At 48.8% G+C, this 17,796-nt stretch overlaps 1 protein-coding gene across 1 annotated transcript in view; it reads left to right on the forward strand.

The window, feature by feature from the left end:
- Positions 1-1,537: 1,537 nt before the first annotated feature.
- Positions 1,538-17,796, forward strand: part of VWA1 (von Willebrand factor A domain containing 1) — a 34,149-nt gene continuing 17,890 nt past the window's right edge. The window contains exons 1-2 of the mRNA XM_009813115.2: positions 1,538-1,715; positions 15,383-15,503. Coding sequence (XP_009811417.2) covers positions 1,701-1,715; positions 15,383-15,503 — 136 coding nt within the window. The 5' untranslated portion in view covers positions 1,538-1,700. The remainder of the gene's footprint in view (positions 1,716-15,382; positions 15,504-17,796) is intronic.

Genomic DNA, 17,796 nt, shown 5'->3' on the forward strand with positions numbered 1-17,796 from the left:
AGCATGCTGAGTGCTTTGCAATCAGCAAAACATGCTGAGTGCCACAGCAGCAGGTTCTCTTGCCAATGTGGATGTGAATTGGGAAAGATGCTGGGGTGGATGCTGGCACTTCAATGGCTATTATTATGCACAGAACAACTCCATTTCCAGAAGAAGTAAACACTTCTCTAGGGCAATAAAGATATGTTTGGAACCATTTCACAGTAACTCGCAGACTCCCACTAACAATGGTTGGAAGGAAAACCTGGAGACCAGCAAGTCCCCTTTCTTGTCCCAAGAAAGACTAGAAGGATATATGAAAGCAATCCGGCCGGAGGCTCACACAGACCATAGAGGTTGTTCTCCTGTGTAACTACCCCGCGGCAGCGGCTGTTCGGAACAGATGCACCATCTCCCCGTCAGTCCTGCTGGATACGGCTGTTCAGCAAAACCCCATGAACATTCTGGAGACCAGAAAAAGTCAAGTGTTTCTCTGGCACAAGACATTTTCATGAGGTCACTGTTGGAGTTCCTCCCACTGTCCAGATCATTCACAACCAGAAATGAAAAGCTTTCTCTTGGGGCTTGAGACCCCTCGTGTGCAGGGTGCCTCACCATCGTCTACCATAGGACTTACCTGTCTTTGCGTTCCTGCTGGCATCCTCTTTAACACGGTTACGTCTGCTACAGAAGGGCTTAGGATACCTACTGCAGCACACGTGACATAGGCTCAGTCTCCAGCTTTCACGCTCCTTCCAAAACTGCAACACAGGAAAACCTTGTCATCACTGATTAATGAACAACCCGAACAAGAAAGAGTCCAGGAATCACTGCACTAAAACCGAGCGTCTGCTTTTTGATCTAAAATCCTGGAAGACGTTTGATTCCAGTTAGGGTCAGAGGTCTAATACAGGGGTGAAAAGAGTGCCTTTTTGCTGGGTTCTCCAGCTAGCGAAGGCTGATGAAAACTGGGGGCAAGGGTCTCTCCTCACATCTAGCCACAGACTAGTCTGAAGGCCCAGGAGAGAGGAGTGGAGAAAGCCCAGAACTTCACCACTGCTTTGGAGATTTGCAGGGAATTCTGTGCAAGGACAGAAGGTCTTGGTAGCCTACATGCATAATGGTGCAAGCAATAACATAAACAGCCTTGGGGAAGACTGCAAACAAGAGACCCTTTTTTTCCAGTTTCACAGTTCCGTTCTGCATCTGTTTTTCTTGTTTACCCTTCTGTGACACCTCTCCATCATGTTTCATGCACCATCTTCAGTCCTGACAAGCTTGCAACGGCCTCTCAAGAACTTGTCGGTCACAGAGATGAGGAAAAGGACAGAGCACATGATAAGAGAAGCTCTAACTGACTTCTGAGTGCCTTTCATGGGGAAGGTATCCGAACAGCAATAGCCTTGACAGGTGCCAGGAAGCGGCACAGAGGCAGAAAAAGCCCCACGTGTGGGAGAACTCCGCTGAACAGGATCTGCCTGACTTCCTCTGCACGATAGCCGTGCAAGCAGGACGAGCGATTCAGGCAGGTCCCACACGAACAGCAGCCCAGTTCAAACAAAGCTTCCCTGCCGCTCCTCGTGAACAGCAACAGCACCACCTGAGATTACCAGCTGAGTGTGCCCAAGGGTGATTGCTTCCTCCCTTTTTCTGCCCTGCATCCCATCTATATATAAGCAGCTTTGGTTACCCTTATCTTTTGATAAGAGTAGGAGTGAAAAATGACTGTGGAAGTGGTAAGTATTACTTCATTTCTTACTGGGTTCAGTACTGCAGTTGGGAAGGGGAGAAATAGTTGCAAATTTTCAGTAAAGACCAGGATTTGAGTATAAGTGTGTATCGAGAGGTGGGTCTGGGCTAGTAAAATAGTGTTTAGCTATTTCACTGTTGCTGTTTCTGGTATGTTATTTCTCTCAATGTTTAGTGGCATTCCCGGTGACTGGTCGCCTTCTCGGGGGGCTTCTAGGACCATTCTCTAGGAATCTGCTGCAGTGGCAGATTTCCACAAGGTTAATCTGTTTAGAAACTCCACAATGGACTTCAATTTCTTTCCAACCTGAGTAATGCTTCTTATTTGATTGATTCCCCTCATGTAGAGAAGCGAGGAGTGTAGTCACAGATCCAGACGTCAGCATAAATCTGTTACTTAGTGCTACTTGATGCTACTTCATGCATCTGTTGAAAGAGATGTGGGTAAGAACTACCTTGTAAAGAAGGCTGACAGTGGCAGTCCTCAGGTAACTTGAGCAGATGACAGGGTAGAAGGCAAGGTGTATTTATTTGAAGAGGCTAAAGGAGTGACTCAGTGCTCGCAGTACTCGCCCAGGGAGATTGCTGAGACAAGTACACTTATTTCAGGGTAATTTGGGGTGGCTCTGATCATCTATTTACTGATTAATCTAGTGAGAAATACCTGCTGCATTTTTCTAGTTCTCCATCTCCCAATTTCAAGGCAGTGTTATCTAGTGGCAGGGCTTTAACAGCAAATGACCTAAAGTGGACTATATGCAAGATCCAATTACAGACACAAGGGGTGTGACTAGGGCTGGATAATGCTACCAATATGAAAAACTAAACCAGAAAGCCCTGGAAATGTAAATAAATTACTGGCATTGCTAACTGAGAGCAGGGAGCTTGGTGAAGTAGTCTGCTGCCATGGATTGCAATCCCAGTTCTAGTCCTTCCAACACACTTGGTGTCTAAGTGTTTTACATAACGCATGCCCAAGTGTTTACAAGCTTCCCAGAGTCATAAGAAAACTGGTGAATAAAGACAGTTATCCTCTGCCCTTAAATTAAGCATGCATAGACGAATGTACAGGACTGGTGGCTTATGAGAGTATTCCTGAAAAGCCCCTGGTGCAGCCCTCTGTGCTGACCCTCTTTGCTGTGGGAAGCCAAAGAGTGGGGACCAGGCATGGGTGTGAGATCTGAAGCTCTCAGGACAGAGCCTGCTTGCCTGCTAAACAAGAGAAGCTTTGGTTAAGTATTTGCAGAGAGAGGAAGTGTATGATGTTTCCGTTGGTGGATGGCTGGATGGGATTCTGCATTCACATCACCTTCCTTCTTGACTGAAGAAACAAATTCATCTCTGCAGAGGGGTCCTGTACCTCCATGGAAGGGTGGAGAGCAGAGGGGATATTTCTGTCTAATAGTACCGCTTATTTGCAGGGGAATATTTTTGCTCTCGTCGTTTCGTCATTGGCTGAGGCAATTACAGCACCCTGCTCTAGAACAAAAGGCTCTTATCCCCAAAATAGATGGGAATTGTTTTGATTGCTTTGCATGTGTCAAGTCACCTCTTTCTTTTTGGACTGTTGGAATTGCAACTATTTCCTAGTCTGACGTGGGAGGGGTATAAGGCTGGCGGGACTTGCGATCAGGAAAGGATAGCTGTCAGGCATAGCGTTTCCCAGCAGAACCCTCTGCTTCCTTCAGGCTTGTTCATGTAACAGGTTTTCTAATCTAGGACCCCATGTGCCACCTGCCTTCTTTCAATGGTAAACAGCAACTTGCTGATGGTAGGAAGTCTTTTTTTCCCCCTCGCCTCCCCTCTCATTACTTCTAGATTTCAGCAGGTTTGTCCTACCCTCTCAATCTCAGTATGGCTCTTTCCAGTAGTGAGTTCAAGTTGAACAATACAGGCCTCCGTCCCCTATAGGCCCCCCACATGTTGCCTGCCCCACGGCATCGGATGCAGTTAGGCTTCTGCCTACGTCAGGTGGCCCACGGTGGAATCGGTCCCTGACTCTCAGCAGCAAGTTTACCTTCCCCCTGCAGAAGGAAGCCCACTGTGCAGCCCTTGGAGATCCCAGCAGCCCTCCTCCACCCTTTTAATTTATAAAACGACCAAGTCTGTGATGGCAAAAAAGGACGTGGGAGGCTCTTGCCAGCTCCTGTGTGTCGGTTTGTGTGGGGAGGGACAGAGCGCATGCCGCTCTCATGCGTTCCCTCCTGAGCTTGCAAGTGTCTTCCTTGGCTCCAGAAGCCTGACTGGCTCTGCTGTTCTGTGTCGGAAAAGCCAGACTCCACACGGAAAGACTGTGGGAGATGGTGAGGGGGTAGGGGAAGGCGGTAGCCTGTTGCGTAGTTTTGTTTGCCTCTGCTGATGTCCACCTGCTCAGCGTGGTGTTGGCTTTAACGTGACAGAAGGCAGTACCTTTCTCCAGCATTTATGTGGGGCAGCGTGTTGATTGTCTCATCCTGTCTGTAGCTTGTACACACCAAAGCCTGGATCCATAAGGCATCTACATCTCTAGAACTTGCTGAATGTGTGAAAAATGAAGAATCAGTGCCTTGAAGGAGAAACTCAGCTCTGACTCAGAGTTCATCCCATGCTATGCCCTGTGGAAAGGAGAGGCAGGGCATATGGAAGAACAGTCATAAACCAAGGACTTGCAGGGGCTGGTGGGGAGGCTGGAGAGAAAATGCCCACTCTGACGCTAACCAGCACGGGGGGACAAGTTTCCAAGTGTTGCAGGAGCACAGAGTGATCTAGCCAAGGTCAGCTGGGCTGGAGGAGCCCTGCTGACAACACAGGGAGTCATTCCCTTCCCTCCCACTCACTCCCCAGCTGCCTTGCTGGGTTCAGACAAAAAGAGCGATTGTTTTTTTGTGCTTGAAGCCTTGTTCCTGCTCAGATGTTTTTGCCTTATTATTGAGAGGGGGTGAAAAGCTTCTGAGGAAAAGTGAGCCCTCAGCAAAGCCTACCTGAGAGGCAGTCTAGTTCTAAACCCTGAAACTGAAGGTCAGTTCCTTTCTGGCAGCCTGGACCAGAGAAATGAGCTCTGGAGATGCCTGGACCAGAGAAATGAGCTCTGCAGTGGGACTCTGGAGATCCCTGTCCCAGGCTGGTCCAGTTGTGCTCCTCTGCTGTGGCCACACGCGTGCTGAACCTGTTCTACCCCAGCATGCCAGTTTTCAGACTACACTTATTCTGAAACTAAGCTTCTCTAGCCCCAAAGGCTGCTGGCATGAGGGTAAAAATAAGACGACTGGTACATCTGCTCCCCCGTCCCCATCAGAGAAGGTGGCCTGCAGAGCTGGGAGTGGAGATGCTCCAACTGTCACCTGGGTATTGAGGCTGATGGAAAATCAGCCTCATCCTCTCCTGAATTCCAGGCTGGGAGCAGAGAGCATAGCTTGGCCAGCACTCATGCAGCTGTGCTTGAACTGGGAGCCAGGCAGTCTCTCCTGATAGGAACTTACAAGCCACATACTGCTTCCCTTTCCTGTTGTGACTGGATGCGGGTCTGATGGGTGCTCCGAGGCCCATCCATCACTGTCTCTGCCTGCTTCCCCCCACCCACCAAGCTAAGAACTGAGCAGAGCCTGGCAAGATTTAGACAAGCCTCTAAAAATAGAGCACACCTGAAATACAGCCACTTTGCTGATGGGGACAGAAACGATCCTGTGCTGCTGTTTTGCTCTCTTCCCTACCGCGAGTGGGTTGCAGCACCAAAGCATGAGCTTGTGAGGGGGGACTACTGCCCCGATAGCCTCTCCTTACACAACGCTACTTGCCACTGTTCGAAACGTGAGTCAGAGATGGATGGAACCGTGCTGTTGTCCAAGTAAGCTGCTATAAGTCATGATAGAGTTAAGTCAGACCTTCAAAAAACACCCAGCAGTCTGTCAGAGCCTGCAATGCTGCATGGGGTATTAGGCTGTAAAACTGTCTTAACAATTACTGGTGCAATTCAAGGAAAGTGGGTACAGAAGCTGAAATAAGCAAAATAGATGACAATGCAGCCTCCTGGGGGAGAGAAGCTGATATCCTTTGGCTTGGTTGTTTCTTTACTGGCTCCTCCCTTAGACACCCTGCAGACAAACGAGCCCAGGAAGACTGTCCAAATGCATGAGTCTCTTCCGCATGCGTGCAGAATGCTATCCCTGCCATGTCTTGCTCATGTGTGTGCACGCCTGCAGGCTGCTCCAAGTTGTCTTCTCTTAACAGGTCAGCCTGGCAGAGAGACTACGATTATTGAGAGGGGCTGAGAGTTTTCAAGGCTGAGAACTTGCTGTTCAGTGGGAAATTGCAGCTTATTGCATAGCTGGAAATTCCTCAGGAAACCCAGTTCTAAGGAGATTCTCTTAAATTTGGCTTTTCCCAAATGTCTGGGCTTTCCTAACAGGATAGATATAGGGGATAAAAGTCAAGCAATAAAGAAAATGATCCACTCCAAAGAGTAGTCTTTAGTTAAAAATTGACCACTGCATCTAGACCTCATTTGTACTGCTTAGCAGTGGGTCCAATTTTCAGAGCTACTCTGGTTCCTGGCAAGCTATGTGAGACTACAGTCTGGGTCCAGCTGGGAAAAATGCAGTAAAATCCAGTCTTGTGCAGGAAATGAGGCAGGAATCTGAAGTCTTAAAGAATGTCTGCTAGAGACGCCCAGGTTCTGATTCCACATGCACAGCAGAGTCCGACCCAGCGTGCTGGCGAGTCCTGCACAACCAGCCATAAGTCCTGGTTGCACTTCAGTCAATTCTCCGTCCAGTGTCTCCCATTGGCAAGGATGCTGCCTTGGATTTGCCCAAAGGACTGCGGTGCAGTGTGGCTTTGGGAAAAGAACAGATTTCATATTAATGCGAAGGGTGCTATATTCTCCAGGGACCCCACTTACTGGAAATATCAGATCTGGAATGAAAGGCACTTCCAGGGAAAGCCCTTCAGTGTTTTCCTCCCTGAACCCAGGTGTTAAGAGCACTTTGGAGCAGGACCTGCAGTGGGATTGGTGTCCACTGCAGAGCTGCTGTGTACTGTTCTGGTTAAGCTATAGCGTGGCTGTTGCTCTCCACCCTGATACTAGGCTGACATTGTACTTTCCAGACTCTGCAGCTCAGGAGGGAATACAATAACTTCTCCCCCAGGAGTTTGCCCCTTTTTGTTTGTAAATGCCCATGGTTTCTTAGGGATAAACGTGAAAAGTTCCCCCCCCTTCAGAGCCATTAAGCTCATGTGCCCCCTTAAGTCCAAGGAAGCAGTATGAGCTGCATGGAGAAGCTGGTTCAGCAAGGGGATAGGAATCCCTGGGGTCTGAATCAGCCACTCTTCCTGTAAGTCCTCTGTGTGACTGGGCAGCTCTGAAGCTTCTAACACAAGTTTTCCAGTCTTTGGAAAGGGATTCTGGCCCTAAGGACCTGGTGGGTCTCTGTTAGGGACTATCATGGCCCCCCCCAGGTTTGTACCCTCACTCCTTTGCGGTTCGTGGCACTGTGGAGACGGCTCTTCACGTGTAACTTCTACCCACTTAATTACGGCAGCGCTGTTGTTGCAAAGCAGGGATTAAGAGCACAGTTCTTGCAAAGACTCAGGCTCCAGAAGTCAATTGTGTTTGCACATCTGTGTCCTCCTCTAGTATTAATGTTGGGGTTGCGATCGCTGCACAGTGAGTGTGTGTTTTGGGGAGTCTGTGGCTTTTGTACACACAAGGATGGCTGAGCCTGTGTCCTGCCCATTTATTTGGAGGGTTAGTGTTTCTTATCCTGCTCTTCTTCCGAGTGCTGGGCTGAGCCGAAAGCACGGGACCGAAGCAGGGAAGCAAAGAGCTCTCTGTCAGCTCTTCCTCGGCTGGGAGGTTGATGCGTGAGGACAGCCACTAGCATCTCTGGCAGTGGGGTGGAGGATGCGTTCTGACAGCCCAACAGTTATTAATTCAGCCTGCTGCGCACGAAGAGGAGCCTCTACGGTAACTGGGAGAGACAGGGCCAGAGATGTTAGCTATTTCGCACCTACCTGACAAAGGGAGAAATCCAGAAGCCTCTGAATGAGCCATCAGCCACTTATGTTGTCTTTTGTTTCTCCCATTTTACCCCTTCACCACCACGTACCTGTGTGGGGTAGCCTAGCCTGGCTGTGAGCGGTTATCGTGGCTCAAAGGAATTGCAACAGTTCCAGGCAGGAGCAAGGAGAAAATGAAATCTCTGGGCCTGAGGTACCCTGAATTCAGATGGGTAAGTGAGCCTGGGCTGTGGCAGGCCAGTCAGGCCCGAGCGGTTCAGCTTTGCACTGCTGGCATCCAGCCCTCCTGCTTTTTCCCCTCTGTATCAAGTGGCTCTTTGACCTGCTGCTGGGACTCTGCAAATGATCTCATTTGTTCCTACGAATTTAAAGCACAAGGTGCAAGCAAGAAGCTGGTTGAACTCCACACAATTTTGTGAGCTTGTAAACGAAAGTGGCCCAGTTGCAGTTCAGAAAATCAGGCTGCTGCACAGCTATGTCATAAAGATATCTGACCCACAGTGCTGCTGTGTACAGAGGTCTGTTCTTCCTAACATCATCCCTTTCAGCCCATAATGAAACTGTGTATTAGCGCTTAACAACAGTCATGTCTGGTTTTATGGCTGGCTCAAAAATAACAGTGCAAAGCCCCACACCAGTCCATCACTGCAGTTTTTAATTAAAGGACTGTAAATGCCTTTACAAATGTGAAAGAAGCAGCAGCTGCTGTTAGCTCTGGGCCAGTTGTCCGGAAGACAATAGGAGTGTTATATCATAAAACATGGTTCCTGTACACCCTGCAGTATAATTATGTGATCTCTTGCCCTGATGTATGGATTACATTAGATACAGCTAAATTTTTGGAATGGTCTACTCATTTAGGGCACGCTTTCTCAGGCCTGGGACAATTGAACTGAGTGATGGGAGTTGGCTTGCAGATAAGCTGGCTTGATATCAGCAGCTTTGCTCCACAAGCTGTGCTGGACAGTTTAACAGGCAGTGGAGTTTGCAGAGCCACAGTTCTGCATCAGCTCTGAAGCAATGCAGCCCCACCGAGACCTGCCAGCTGAAGCTGGCCCGGTCTCTTACTTCCAGTCCTACTTTGTTCCCTCTGGTTCTTGCTCATATCCACTAAATGTCATCAAACGAAAACAGTGATAAAGGAACAGTGCTCGCTATACAGGTAGCACTTATGACCTGTCTTCTGGGACTGCCTTGCCAGTCTTAAGTTAAGACAGTCTTGACTGTCCTAAGCCCATTTTTGAGGCAGCTAGAGCACTCGGAGCATTCCGGTCCTGGACAGGCGACTGGATGGACAGAGGAGGGATGAGTCCAGCACTTTCCCAGTCCCTCTGGACACTGGACTTGTGTTGAAGACAGTCATCTTACTGAAATATTCCCTGTTACAGGATCTGAAGTCCTGCTCTTCTTGCCTGACACCTTGGAATCCACGCTCAGCTCCTGAATGCTGTGGGGAAAGGGTGCAGAGGCGTTGCCTTCCATTGCTTCAACATCCTGTGTAGGCTCTTTATTGCACTTGGCAGTCTCATGATTTGCCCTAGTCCACTGGGTCTGGCTGGAATGGAGTTAATTTTCTTCACAGCAGCCTGTATGGTGCTGTGTTTTGGATTTGTCACTTAAACAGCATTGATAATGCACCAGTGTTTTGGCTGTTGCTGAGCTGTGCTTGCACAGTGTTGAGACTTTCTTCCATTTATGCCCACTACCCCCTCCACTGAGTAGGCTGGGAGGGTGCAAGAAGCTGGGAGGGATGCAGCTGGGCCAGCTGGCCTTAATGTACGATGTACTCAACAATAAAAGCTCAGGGAAAATGGGGAAGGGGGGGACTTCTGGGGTTACAGCATTTGTCTTCCCAAGTAACTTTTACATGTGTTGAGGCCCTGCTTTCCAAGAAGTGGCTAAACATCTGTTTGATGGGAAGTAGTGAATAATTCCTTATTTTGCTTTACTTGTGCATGTGGCTTTGCTTCACTTATTAAACTGTCCTTACTTTGACCCATCAGTTTCTTGGTGCTGGTGGATGCTTAGCTGCTGGCTGGGGTCACCCCCATACACCCACCTAGCTATAAAACTTGCTTGCAGTCAAGATGCTCTTCTCATTAAGATGTTCTCCAGCAGCTTGCTCGCATGTTCCAGCACTGACAGCCACTACGTCATCTCACTGAAAAGTGGAAAAAATGGCCCTTTATAAAGGAAAAGGCATTTCATTTATAAATGCTCCTCCACTCCCAAAATGCTGTGGTATGACTCAAACAAATGTGTGCCTTTTCAGTCACTCTGTGATGCTCTTTCTAAATGCCATTGCAAAGAACTAGTGGGCTGCTACAGTCGCCTAGAATATTAGCAAAAGCAAACCATAGATGAAAATGTGCACAAGAAAAGTAGAAAGGGACCAGACAAATGGGATTCAGCCCCAAGTGAGATGCCAAGTGCACAGCTGGTGCAACCTGGCACTAATAAGCTGCAGTGAGGAGACACTATTTACCTCGGATTTGTCCTCAGGATTCTGCTCTGGCTCTGGCATCCTGCTCAGCAAACTGCTCCCTCCCCACTTAGTTTGTCTAACTGAAGCTAATTCTCAGGATAAATTGGCAACAGCATTAATTACCATTTCCTTTTGCTCTGATCTTATTTCTCTGCAATAAAGTTACCCACAGATTCAATGCAGGTTTGAAATCGCACAAGGTGGCAGGTATGGAGGCATCGTCTTCTGCAGCTGGTTTGCTCTGGGAACCCCTTTGGAAGCTGGAGTTCAAGGGAGCTGAAGGCTGTCTTGTGGCCTGTCAGAAGGGCAAGTTCTCTTCCTTTCTGGGCAGGTGTCCAGCTTCCACTGCCCCTTGTCTAGTGCTGATAGCATCTGGAATTCCTCAAGGCAGACTTGTGTGGAGAGACCAGGAGATGCCCAGGATGTGGAGTTAGAGAGGAACTGAGGCTGTTGGTCCATCCCATCCCAGCTCAGAAGGATCCTGGGGGGTGTAAGTCACTTTGGTGTCTGAGAACTGATGCTTTGTGATAAGTTGACTCCTTCAGAGCTCACCCAAGCACACACTGTCCAGATCTCATAAAACCTGAGGACCAAATTGTATGCTGCCTGTGGGACCCAGAGGGAACTGAAGCCCCTAGCGTGAGCGGGCGAGAGGGATGAACCTCATCCCTCTCTGTGCATTAGACATCTGACATGCTTGCGTCTACCTGTGTGTTGTTTCCATAAATTCCTTCATTTTGAAATAGGCTGCTGCAAATGTGTATGAGAGAGAACTAGGACACTGTGTCCTGGCATGACACCATGCTGGAGGGGAAATAGCAAGGGTGCCCACCCATGGCACTGTTTCTGAAGAAGTATTTTCTTATTGCTGGATGTTACCAGGCTGTTTTTAGGGGGTTCTGATAACTGCAGCCAGTTCTTCTGTATTAGGATGGGAAGCATCCAGTAGCACCCAGTATACCGACACCGCTCTCATTTGGGTGGTTGCATTCTTCCAAAGTAGATCTGTCCTGCACATTTTTTCACGTATTCTAAGCTTTAGTGTAATACTGCTGCAAGCAGTTGGAAAGCTACAGCACTTCACCCCAGAAGTGGCTGTATTTTTGTGCTGGGTGACTTTTTCGGATGTTTTGGGATGAAAGAGGTCATCTATAAGCTAGACCTTACCTCACTGTGGAGTCATTCCTAGTCACTGGGCAACTTTTGAGAAAAATAAAACTGGTGAACACAGGGAGTAAACATGTCTATTTTTGTAGTTTGTCTTCCAAGTCAAACAAAAATAAGAGCTGACTTGAGGCTGGAGTCTGCATGACACGCTGTTAACTGAGAACTGGCAACACAGGGCCTGACCCTCTCTGCTGTAAGTCGGAACAGCATTTCTGGAGTCAGTGGAGTTCAAGTTCGTGCCCTCCAGCCACGCAGCCTGTAGCTGTTTAAAAGTGCAGTGTGACATAGCGGGGCCGTCAGGTGAGCCATGCGTGGTCGGCGTTTGGAGATAAGCCTGGAGCTGGCCGGGAAGGTTGGCGGTGATTCAGTTGCTAGCTGCATCCTCTGCGTCAGAATCGAGCTGATGTCTCAGCGTGAGCTGGCAGAGGTCTCCCCTTCCAGCCCGAGACCCTGGCGCATGCAGTCGAGTTGGATTGCTGGCACCTTGGGTGCCTGCCCACCTGTGCCGGGCTGCACCAGCCTTCCCCGGAGTTCCAGGGGGAGCTTCTACCCGCAGCGTTCTTCCAGTCATGCAGAGCTGCTTTGCTTCCTTTCCAAATGGGGAATTTCCAAATTGCCATATATAGATAGCCCCTCCAAACAAAAACTTTTATGCAGAGCTGAAAAAAGGCTGTGTTCCCAAAAGCCTGTTTGTTCCAGCTGTGGTAATTTGTCTCAGAGAGGATATTGCATCTCTTCAGAAATTGCGTATTGGTTACATCCCCAGAATGTCACGGCAGCTGCAGCTCACCACCAAAGCCTTCCCAGGCGCAGAACGCTGAAGCGTAGTACCGAGGGTTTGTGCTGTACAATGTGTGTACATGCCTGAGTCTCAGTAGTATCACAGTCAAAATAGGGTAGGTTGGTGGGGTTTGTTTGTTTGTTTGTTTTTCTTTTGACAATCACTAATTGTTCTTGAGCTGTTCTGGGCCTTGGTATGGTAAGAAGATGATCATCCTGAGTGAATTTCAGTCAAGTCAATGACAGGTGGAGAACATGAGCTTAGTGACAGGGAGCTGAGCCTAAGCTGAGATCTGCAGCCAGATTCTGGTCACGTTTAAACAGGAGCAAATCTGGAGTGATAACTGCTGGCTTCGGAGTGCAGGATGCAACTAAGAAAGAATCACATGCGCATGCACCAGTCTTACTGGAAACAGGATCTGTCAATTACAGTAACGTTTAAAAATAAACCAAAATTGTGTAAGATCTAATTATTTTCCAGGCTGTTTTTTCCTGCTTCCACCTATCCCAGCAGGACTTACAGGGAGATGAAAGCTGAAATCTCTCCAGGCTGCAGGGTGTGAGACTGAATGGCATTTACATTGAAAAACTGACATAAAAGGGAATTGTTCTAAGATGAGCAACCCTTTCCTGGAAAGAGTTCCTTGGGAAGTGAGTAATGGAAGGAGATCACCTCCATATACCCACCAGCCCTACTCAAGGGGCTCTGAACATCCATCCGTGAGCCCTGGGACCCATTTCTAGCCCGCTGCCTTTGCAGTCATTTTCTCTGAACAGGTCATTGGGCAATGGGGCAGAAGGAGGGCAGGACAGGAGCGGATGGACATCTAGGTTAGTTGATGAAAGCAGATGGTTTGTAATGGGGCAACACTTGCTTCCTCCAGCCCATTCCTTCCATGTCCCAGGTCCAGAATACAACCAGTGTGAGAACAGCAAGTAGGACACATTCACCAGCAGAGAACAAGGATGCAACTGAACAAGTACTTCAGCTCAACAGTGGTTTGGAAAGCCTTTTGCCGTCTTGGCTGCCGTCATGATCAATACATCAGCAACTGAATTGAATGTGAATCTGTGCAAAGAGAATCAATGAATTTGCTCAGATTGGTGAATTAGATCACGGTGTGATTTGCTTTGTTGTGTAATTTTGCCCTGGAAGCTTGCTTGCCAAATGAGACTACAGACTGACAGCTTTGCTGCGGGAGTACCTGTACTTCCTACTGATTTCACCATGAGCGCTGTTAAATAAGCACAACTCTTGACAGGGGCAGGCCAACCCCACGCTGAGTCAGAGGGAAAAGTCTGTTCTTGGTTTCAAGAGGCAATGATCAAGCCCACTGTGCCTATGGTCAGACATAACTCAGTAGCTAAGATCCAGACTTATTTCAGTGGGCTGTAACATCAAGAAACCCTGCTCTACGTGTCAGGGAAACCAGCTGGCAACAGTGTTTGGTCACCATAGCTATTGTACCAGGATCCAGATGCTGTCTTTGGGGGGATCTCACAAGTTACATGCTCTCACTATGAGAGCAGGGGTATCTAATTCTCTTGAGTACCTGGAACAATGCTTATTCCAGCCTACATGAATCAGCGGGTGAGACTGTCACTCGTATAAGGTTATGCTACATGGGACTGAGGTATCGTACAACCTGATATTGCAAAGCTCCTTTGTGATGCAGCTGGGTACCAAACTGGGAGGGGAAACACAAACAAGTGCCCAGGAAGTTTAACTAGTTGGCTGAATCCATGGTTTCTCAACTGGATCCGATTTCTTGGGCCTGTTCTGACTTTCCATTTGGTTGATGAGTTTGGATACAACTTTTTTCCACCCTGCACAGCTCCTTGGCTCCTAACTCCTGTTCACTTTTTTTACAGCTCCCAGGAGAGGGAAAATCAAATTGGAGGAAATATTGCTCACCAGTTTCAGAAATCCCGCAGGCTTCCTCCTCGCTACTTTTTAGCCTGTCTTGTTGGTCGTTCCCCATGTTAAGGGAGATGACGATTGATTGCTCTCTTCACGATTGGGTGTAACTTCCCAGCTTTTCTCTACTAGTAATGTGTTGGATCTGTCCAGAAGCAGCACATGGTAAAACCTAAAGTGAAAAAAGGGAAAGGGAGTATTGTCACCTCTACCTGATGAGTAGCAGCCAAAAGCAGATACATGGACAGCCGTGAGAAGGGAAACTAGGTTTGGTCTGGGTTTTTTTCTGGCAAAAGTCTCCTGTATGCAGGGGAAGTAGAGGCTGTGTGCCGGTGAAGGTTGAGCCTGGGGTCTTTGGTATATGCTCTCTGCCAAACTCTTCTGCCCCTCCATCCAGTAAGATATTTGTCATAGGTTTATCTTCAGGCATGTGAGTCCCCTTTGACTCAGAAGTCACAGGCTTGGGAATGTATTTAACGCCACGCTGAAGGGAGATCATCAGCGGGCATGTAGCAGGCTGTTGCATGTACCAGCTGCACCAGAGTATTGCTTCATGCCCTTCCCTACGCAGCTGACGCTCCCCACCTTGGCAGCGGTTCCGTCCCGCAGGCTCAGCGCTTCCCCGTGACTTCTGCACCAGCTCTTCTCCGGGGTAAAGTGGCGAGGAGTGGCGGTTGCCTGTACCCCTCGTGTTGGGCCCCGGGCCGTGGGGCAGCCCAGGGGAAGGGACACTCGCTGGGTAGCGCTAGGACCTGGGGGAACGCGCAGCCTGCCTCCTCCCAGAAGATTAGCCAATATTCCCAGGGCAGGGCACCAGCCTTTCTACTTTTTCTTTCCTCTATATACGTGTTTTCCCTTCTTCTAGTTCATTCCAGAGCAGAGCGGCTTTGGATTTCTCTGAGCTTTTATTTCCCACCCCCCCCCCGGTAGCTGGACTGCTGCCAGCGTCTTGCAGGGCCAAAGTTTTATCTATAGGGATATATTTTTCAAATCAGCCCAGCTGCACGCAGGCTGCCTGCAATTGAATCCACACTCCTGGGGCAAGTTTAACTCGGGAGAGGAACAGCAGCAGGGGTGCTGTTTGTGCCGCTCCTCCAGCTATTCCTGTCAAGATGGATTTATGACTTTAAAAGGGGGGGGAGGAAGGAAAATTGCCTACAGGAGCCAGAGCTTGCACCACAGCCCAGCGAAACACCCATAAAGAAGCAGTCGGATCTCACGGCATGAGCAGCATAAAAGTGGCACCCTGGGATCTGGTGGATCCTTGCATGTAATATGACTGATCTTAAGCTTTTCATCTGCCTTCACAGAGTGGAGCTTTTGGATTTAAGGTAGTTCGCGCAGGACCAGACTTTGCTATGTTGGCCAAGACAGTGCTTTCTCTTGGTTTGTGGCTGCAGTTTGCGGCGGGACAGAACACACCTGAGAGAGGTGAGTGCCTGAAAAGGCGAGGCGTTCCCTTACTGCTTTCCCCCATTTAATACCTCCTGGTCCTCACAGCTTCTCGTAAAACCTTTTCAGAATAAAAGCTGAAGTTACATTGCTGCTCTAGGCGTATAGTTATGCTTCTATGTTACTTTGCTGGCACAAGGATGAAACAAACAAAAAAACCTTTCTAAAATTGCCATATTAGAAATTCTATCCTGCTTGTTTCCAGCAGCAGAAAGGAAACTGTTTCAGAAACTTGCAGAGTTTAGTGCAATCATATGGAAAAAGTCCTGAGTCCTCACTGTTACCTATGTACTGAGGCGCATCAGTTAAGAGAAGAAAAAATGGTGATGCTATACCTGTCTTGTTCTCTTGCTAATCTCTGCAATTCAATCATTACATTTCCTCCTTAAAATGCTTGCTCTTGGATACTGTTCAGGGAAAATGATTACGGGTCAGGCTGGCAGAGCTGAGAGTGGGGAAAGGGACAGGGAGGAGATGAATGTCTCATTTCTGGTTCCTGCACTGTAGCGCTGGGCAGAAGACTTGGCCCCCATCGTGATGGCTAAGCTGATGCAATTACGTTTGTTCTGCCTTGTGTTCACAAGAAGGAACAGAACCTTTTTCTAGTCTGCAGGGCTACTGCTGGCTGCATCTGGTTTTACTGCACCTGGGAAACGTAATCCAGCATGAAAGGAGAAATGAACCTCTTGTCTATCTGGACAGGAGGTCCTCAGACTCAGACAGCAGCCCAGACTGCTGGGGTCCGATTCTGCTTCTGGTACGCAGAGCAGACTGTGTCTGTTGCTCAGATCCCCTTACAAGATTGTGTCCCTCAGTGACACAGGCTGGTTCAGGAATGGTACTGCTGCCTCTGGTATTGTCACAATGCTCGATGTCCACACAGGCAGCAGTTATTCCTATTGTCATGCATTTCTGCTGCCATGGGAGTGTATGTGGCAGTTCCCCAGCCCAGGCTAAAAGCAATGCTCAGACCTTCGAAGTATGTGAAAAAGCAAGCTATGGCTTTCCAGAAGGATTGTGCCTTGCTCCAGAGACGAAGTCGTGTGTGTTGTGTTACTGATGTGCTGACTTTGGCTTGCACGCTGCCCGGCACCCTTGGGGGAGATGAACCTGCTCGTCGGCGAGGTGCCCGTTCCCCAGCACCTTTGATGTGTGGTCCTCCTCGGCTCCTTCCAGGTGCTCCCTAAAGCAACCGTGAGCAAACAGCCAGTCTGGCAGGGCTCCTGGGCATGGGCTAACTCTTGGCTGGAGGTGCTGCGGTGGCATGCCATGATCACACCATGAGAGGAACTGCTTGAGAGGGAGGGATGCATGTTCATAACTCTGTTTCCTAGGGGCTTGACTGAACGTGAATGATTGTGGCTTTATTCTCAGCTGCAGTGGACAAAGTGAGGAAGCTACTGGGTGGTCAGTGGTGCTTCTACATGCTCAGGAATGATTAGCTTTTTCAGGGCAATGGCTGTTGACTTAGCGTGTCAAGGCGGAGCATCGCATGACCAACTCCACCACTTTCCTCTTTGGGTCCAGTTTCAGATCTGTGTTGCATCAGTGTGAAGTACAACCATTTGATAGTTTGGGCTTTGATAGCAATCAGGTTGTCGTTACCTGGTTACTCTGGCCTAGCATCAGCAGAAAATGATGGGATTGTTACTGTCCCTGTGGGTGCAGCAAGTGAAAAACAAAGACACGGTTGATCCATCCATATGCACTTTGTAGAGGGCCTTGCGCTTACTGATCTCTGAAGCCCAGCTCAGCACCTGGCATAATTCCATGATTCCAGGACTCTTGAGGCTCTAAATAAAACAGCAGAGATAGTGCAACTCCTGAAAAGATCCTAAGAGATGGCAACCCAGCTTCCTTCCTGCCAGAGGAATGTGTCTGAAGGGCCATTTCTCAGCCTACAGCCTGTCATCTGTGGCATGGACAAGCTGGAACCTGCACAGGCAGTTTGGGCTTTTAGTCACACAAGTATATTTTGCTTGGTGGGGCTCAGCTCCTTAAATAGGCAGGTGATCTAGCCGTCTCCCATGGCACAGGCCTCTCTCTGACATGGTTTTAGGTGTAAAACATCTGGCTGGCTTGGTGGGATACCTCTCTTTCCGGGAGAGGCGGCGCCTTTCTCCTCCTGCCTCTCACTGTGATCCCAAGGGGCCCCCGGGAAGCACAGGCTGCGTTCTTCAGCCTCCAAACCTGGCTCCACTCATCGTAGAACTTTTTTCCTTGCGTGGCCAAACAGTGAGAAGGGAAGACAAACATGAAATTTCAAACATAG

The sequence above is a fragment of the Gavia stellata genome, chromosome 27 (genome assembly GCF_030936135.1).
Source record: "Gavia stellata isolate bGavSte3 chromosome 27, bGavSte3.hap2, whole genome shotgun sequence".
Lineage (NCBI taxonomy): Eukaryota > Metazoa > Chordata > Aves > Gaviiformes > Gaviidae > Gavia > Gavia stellata.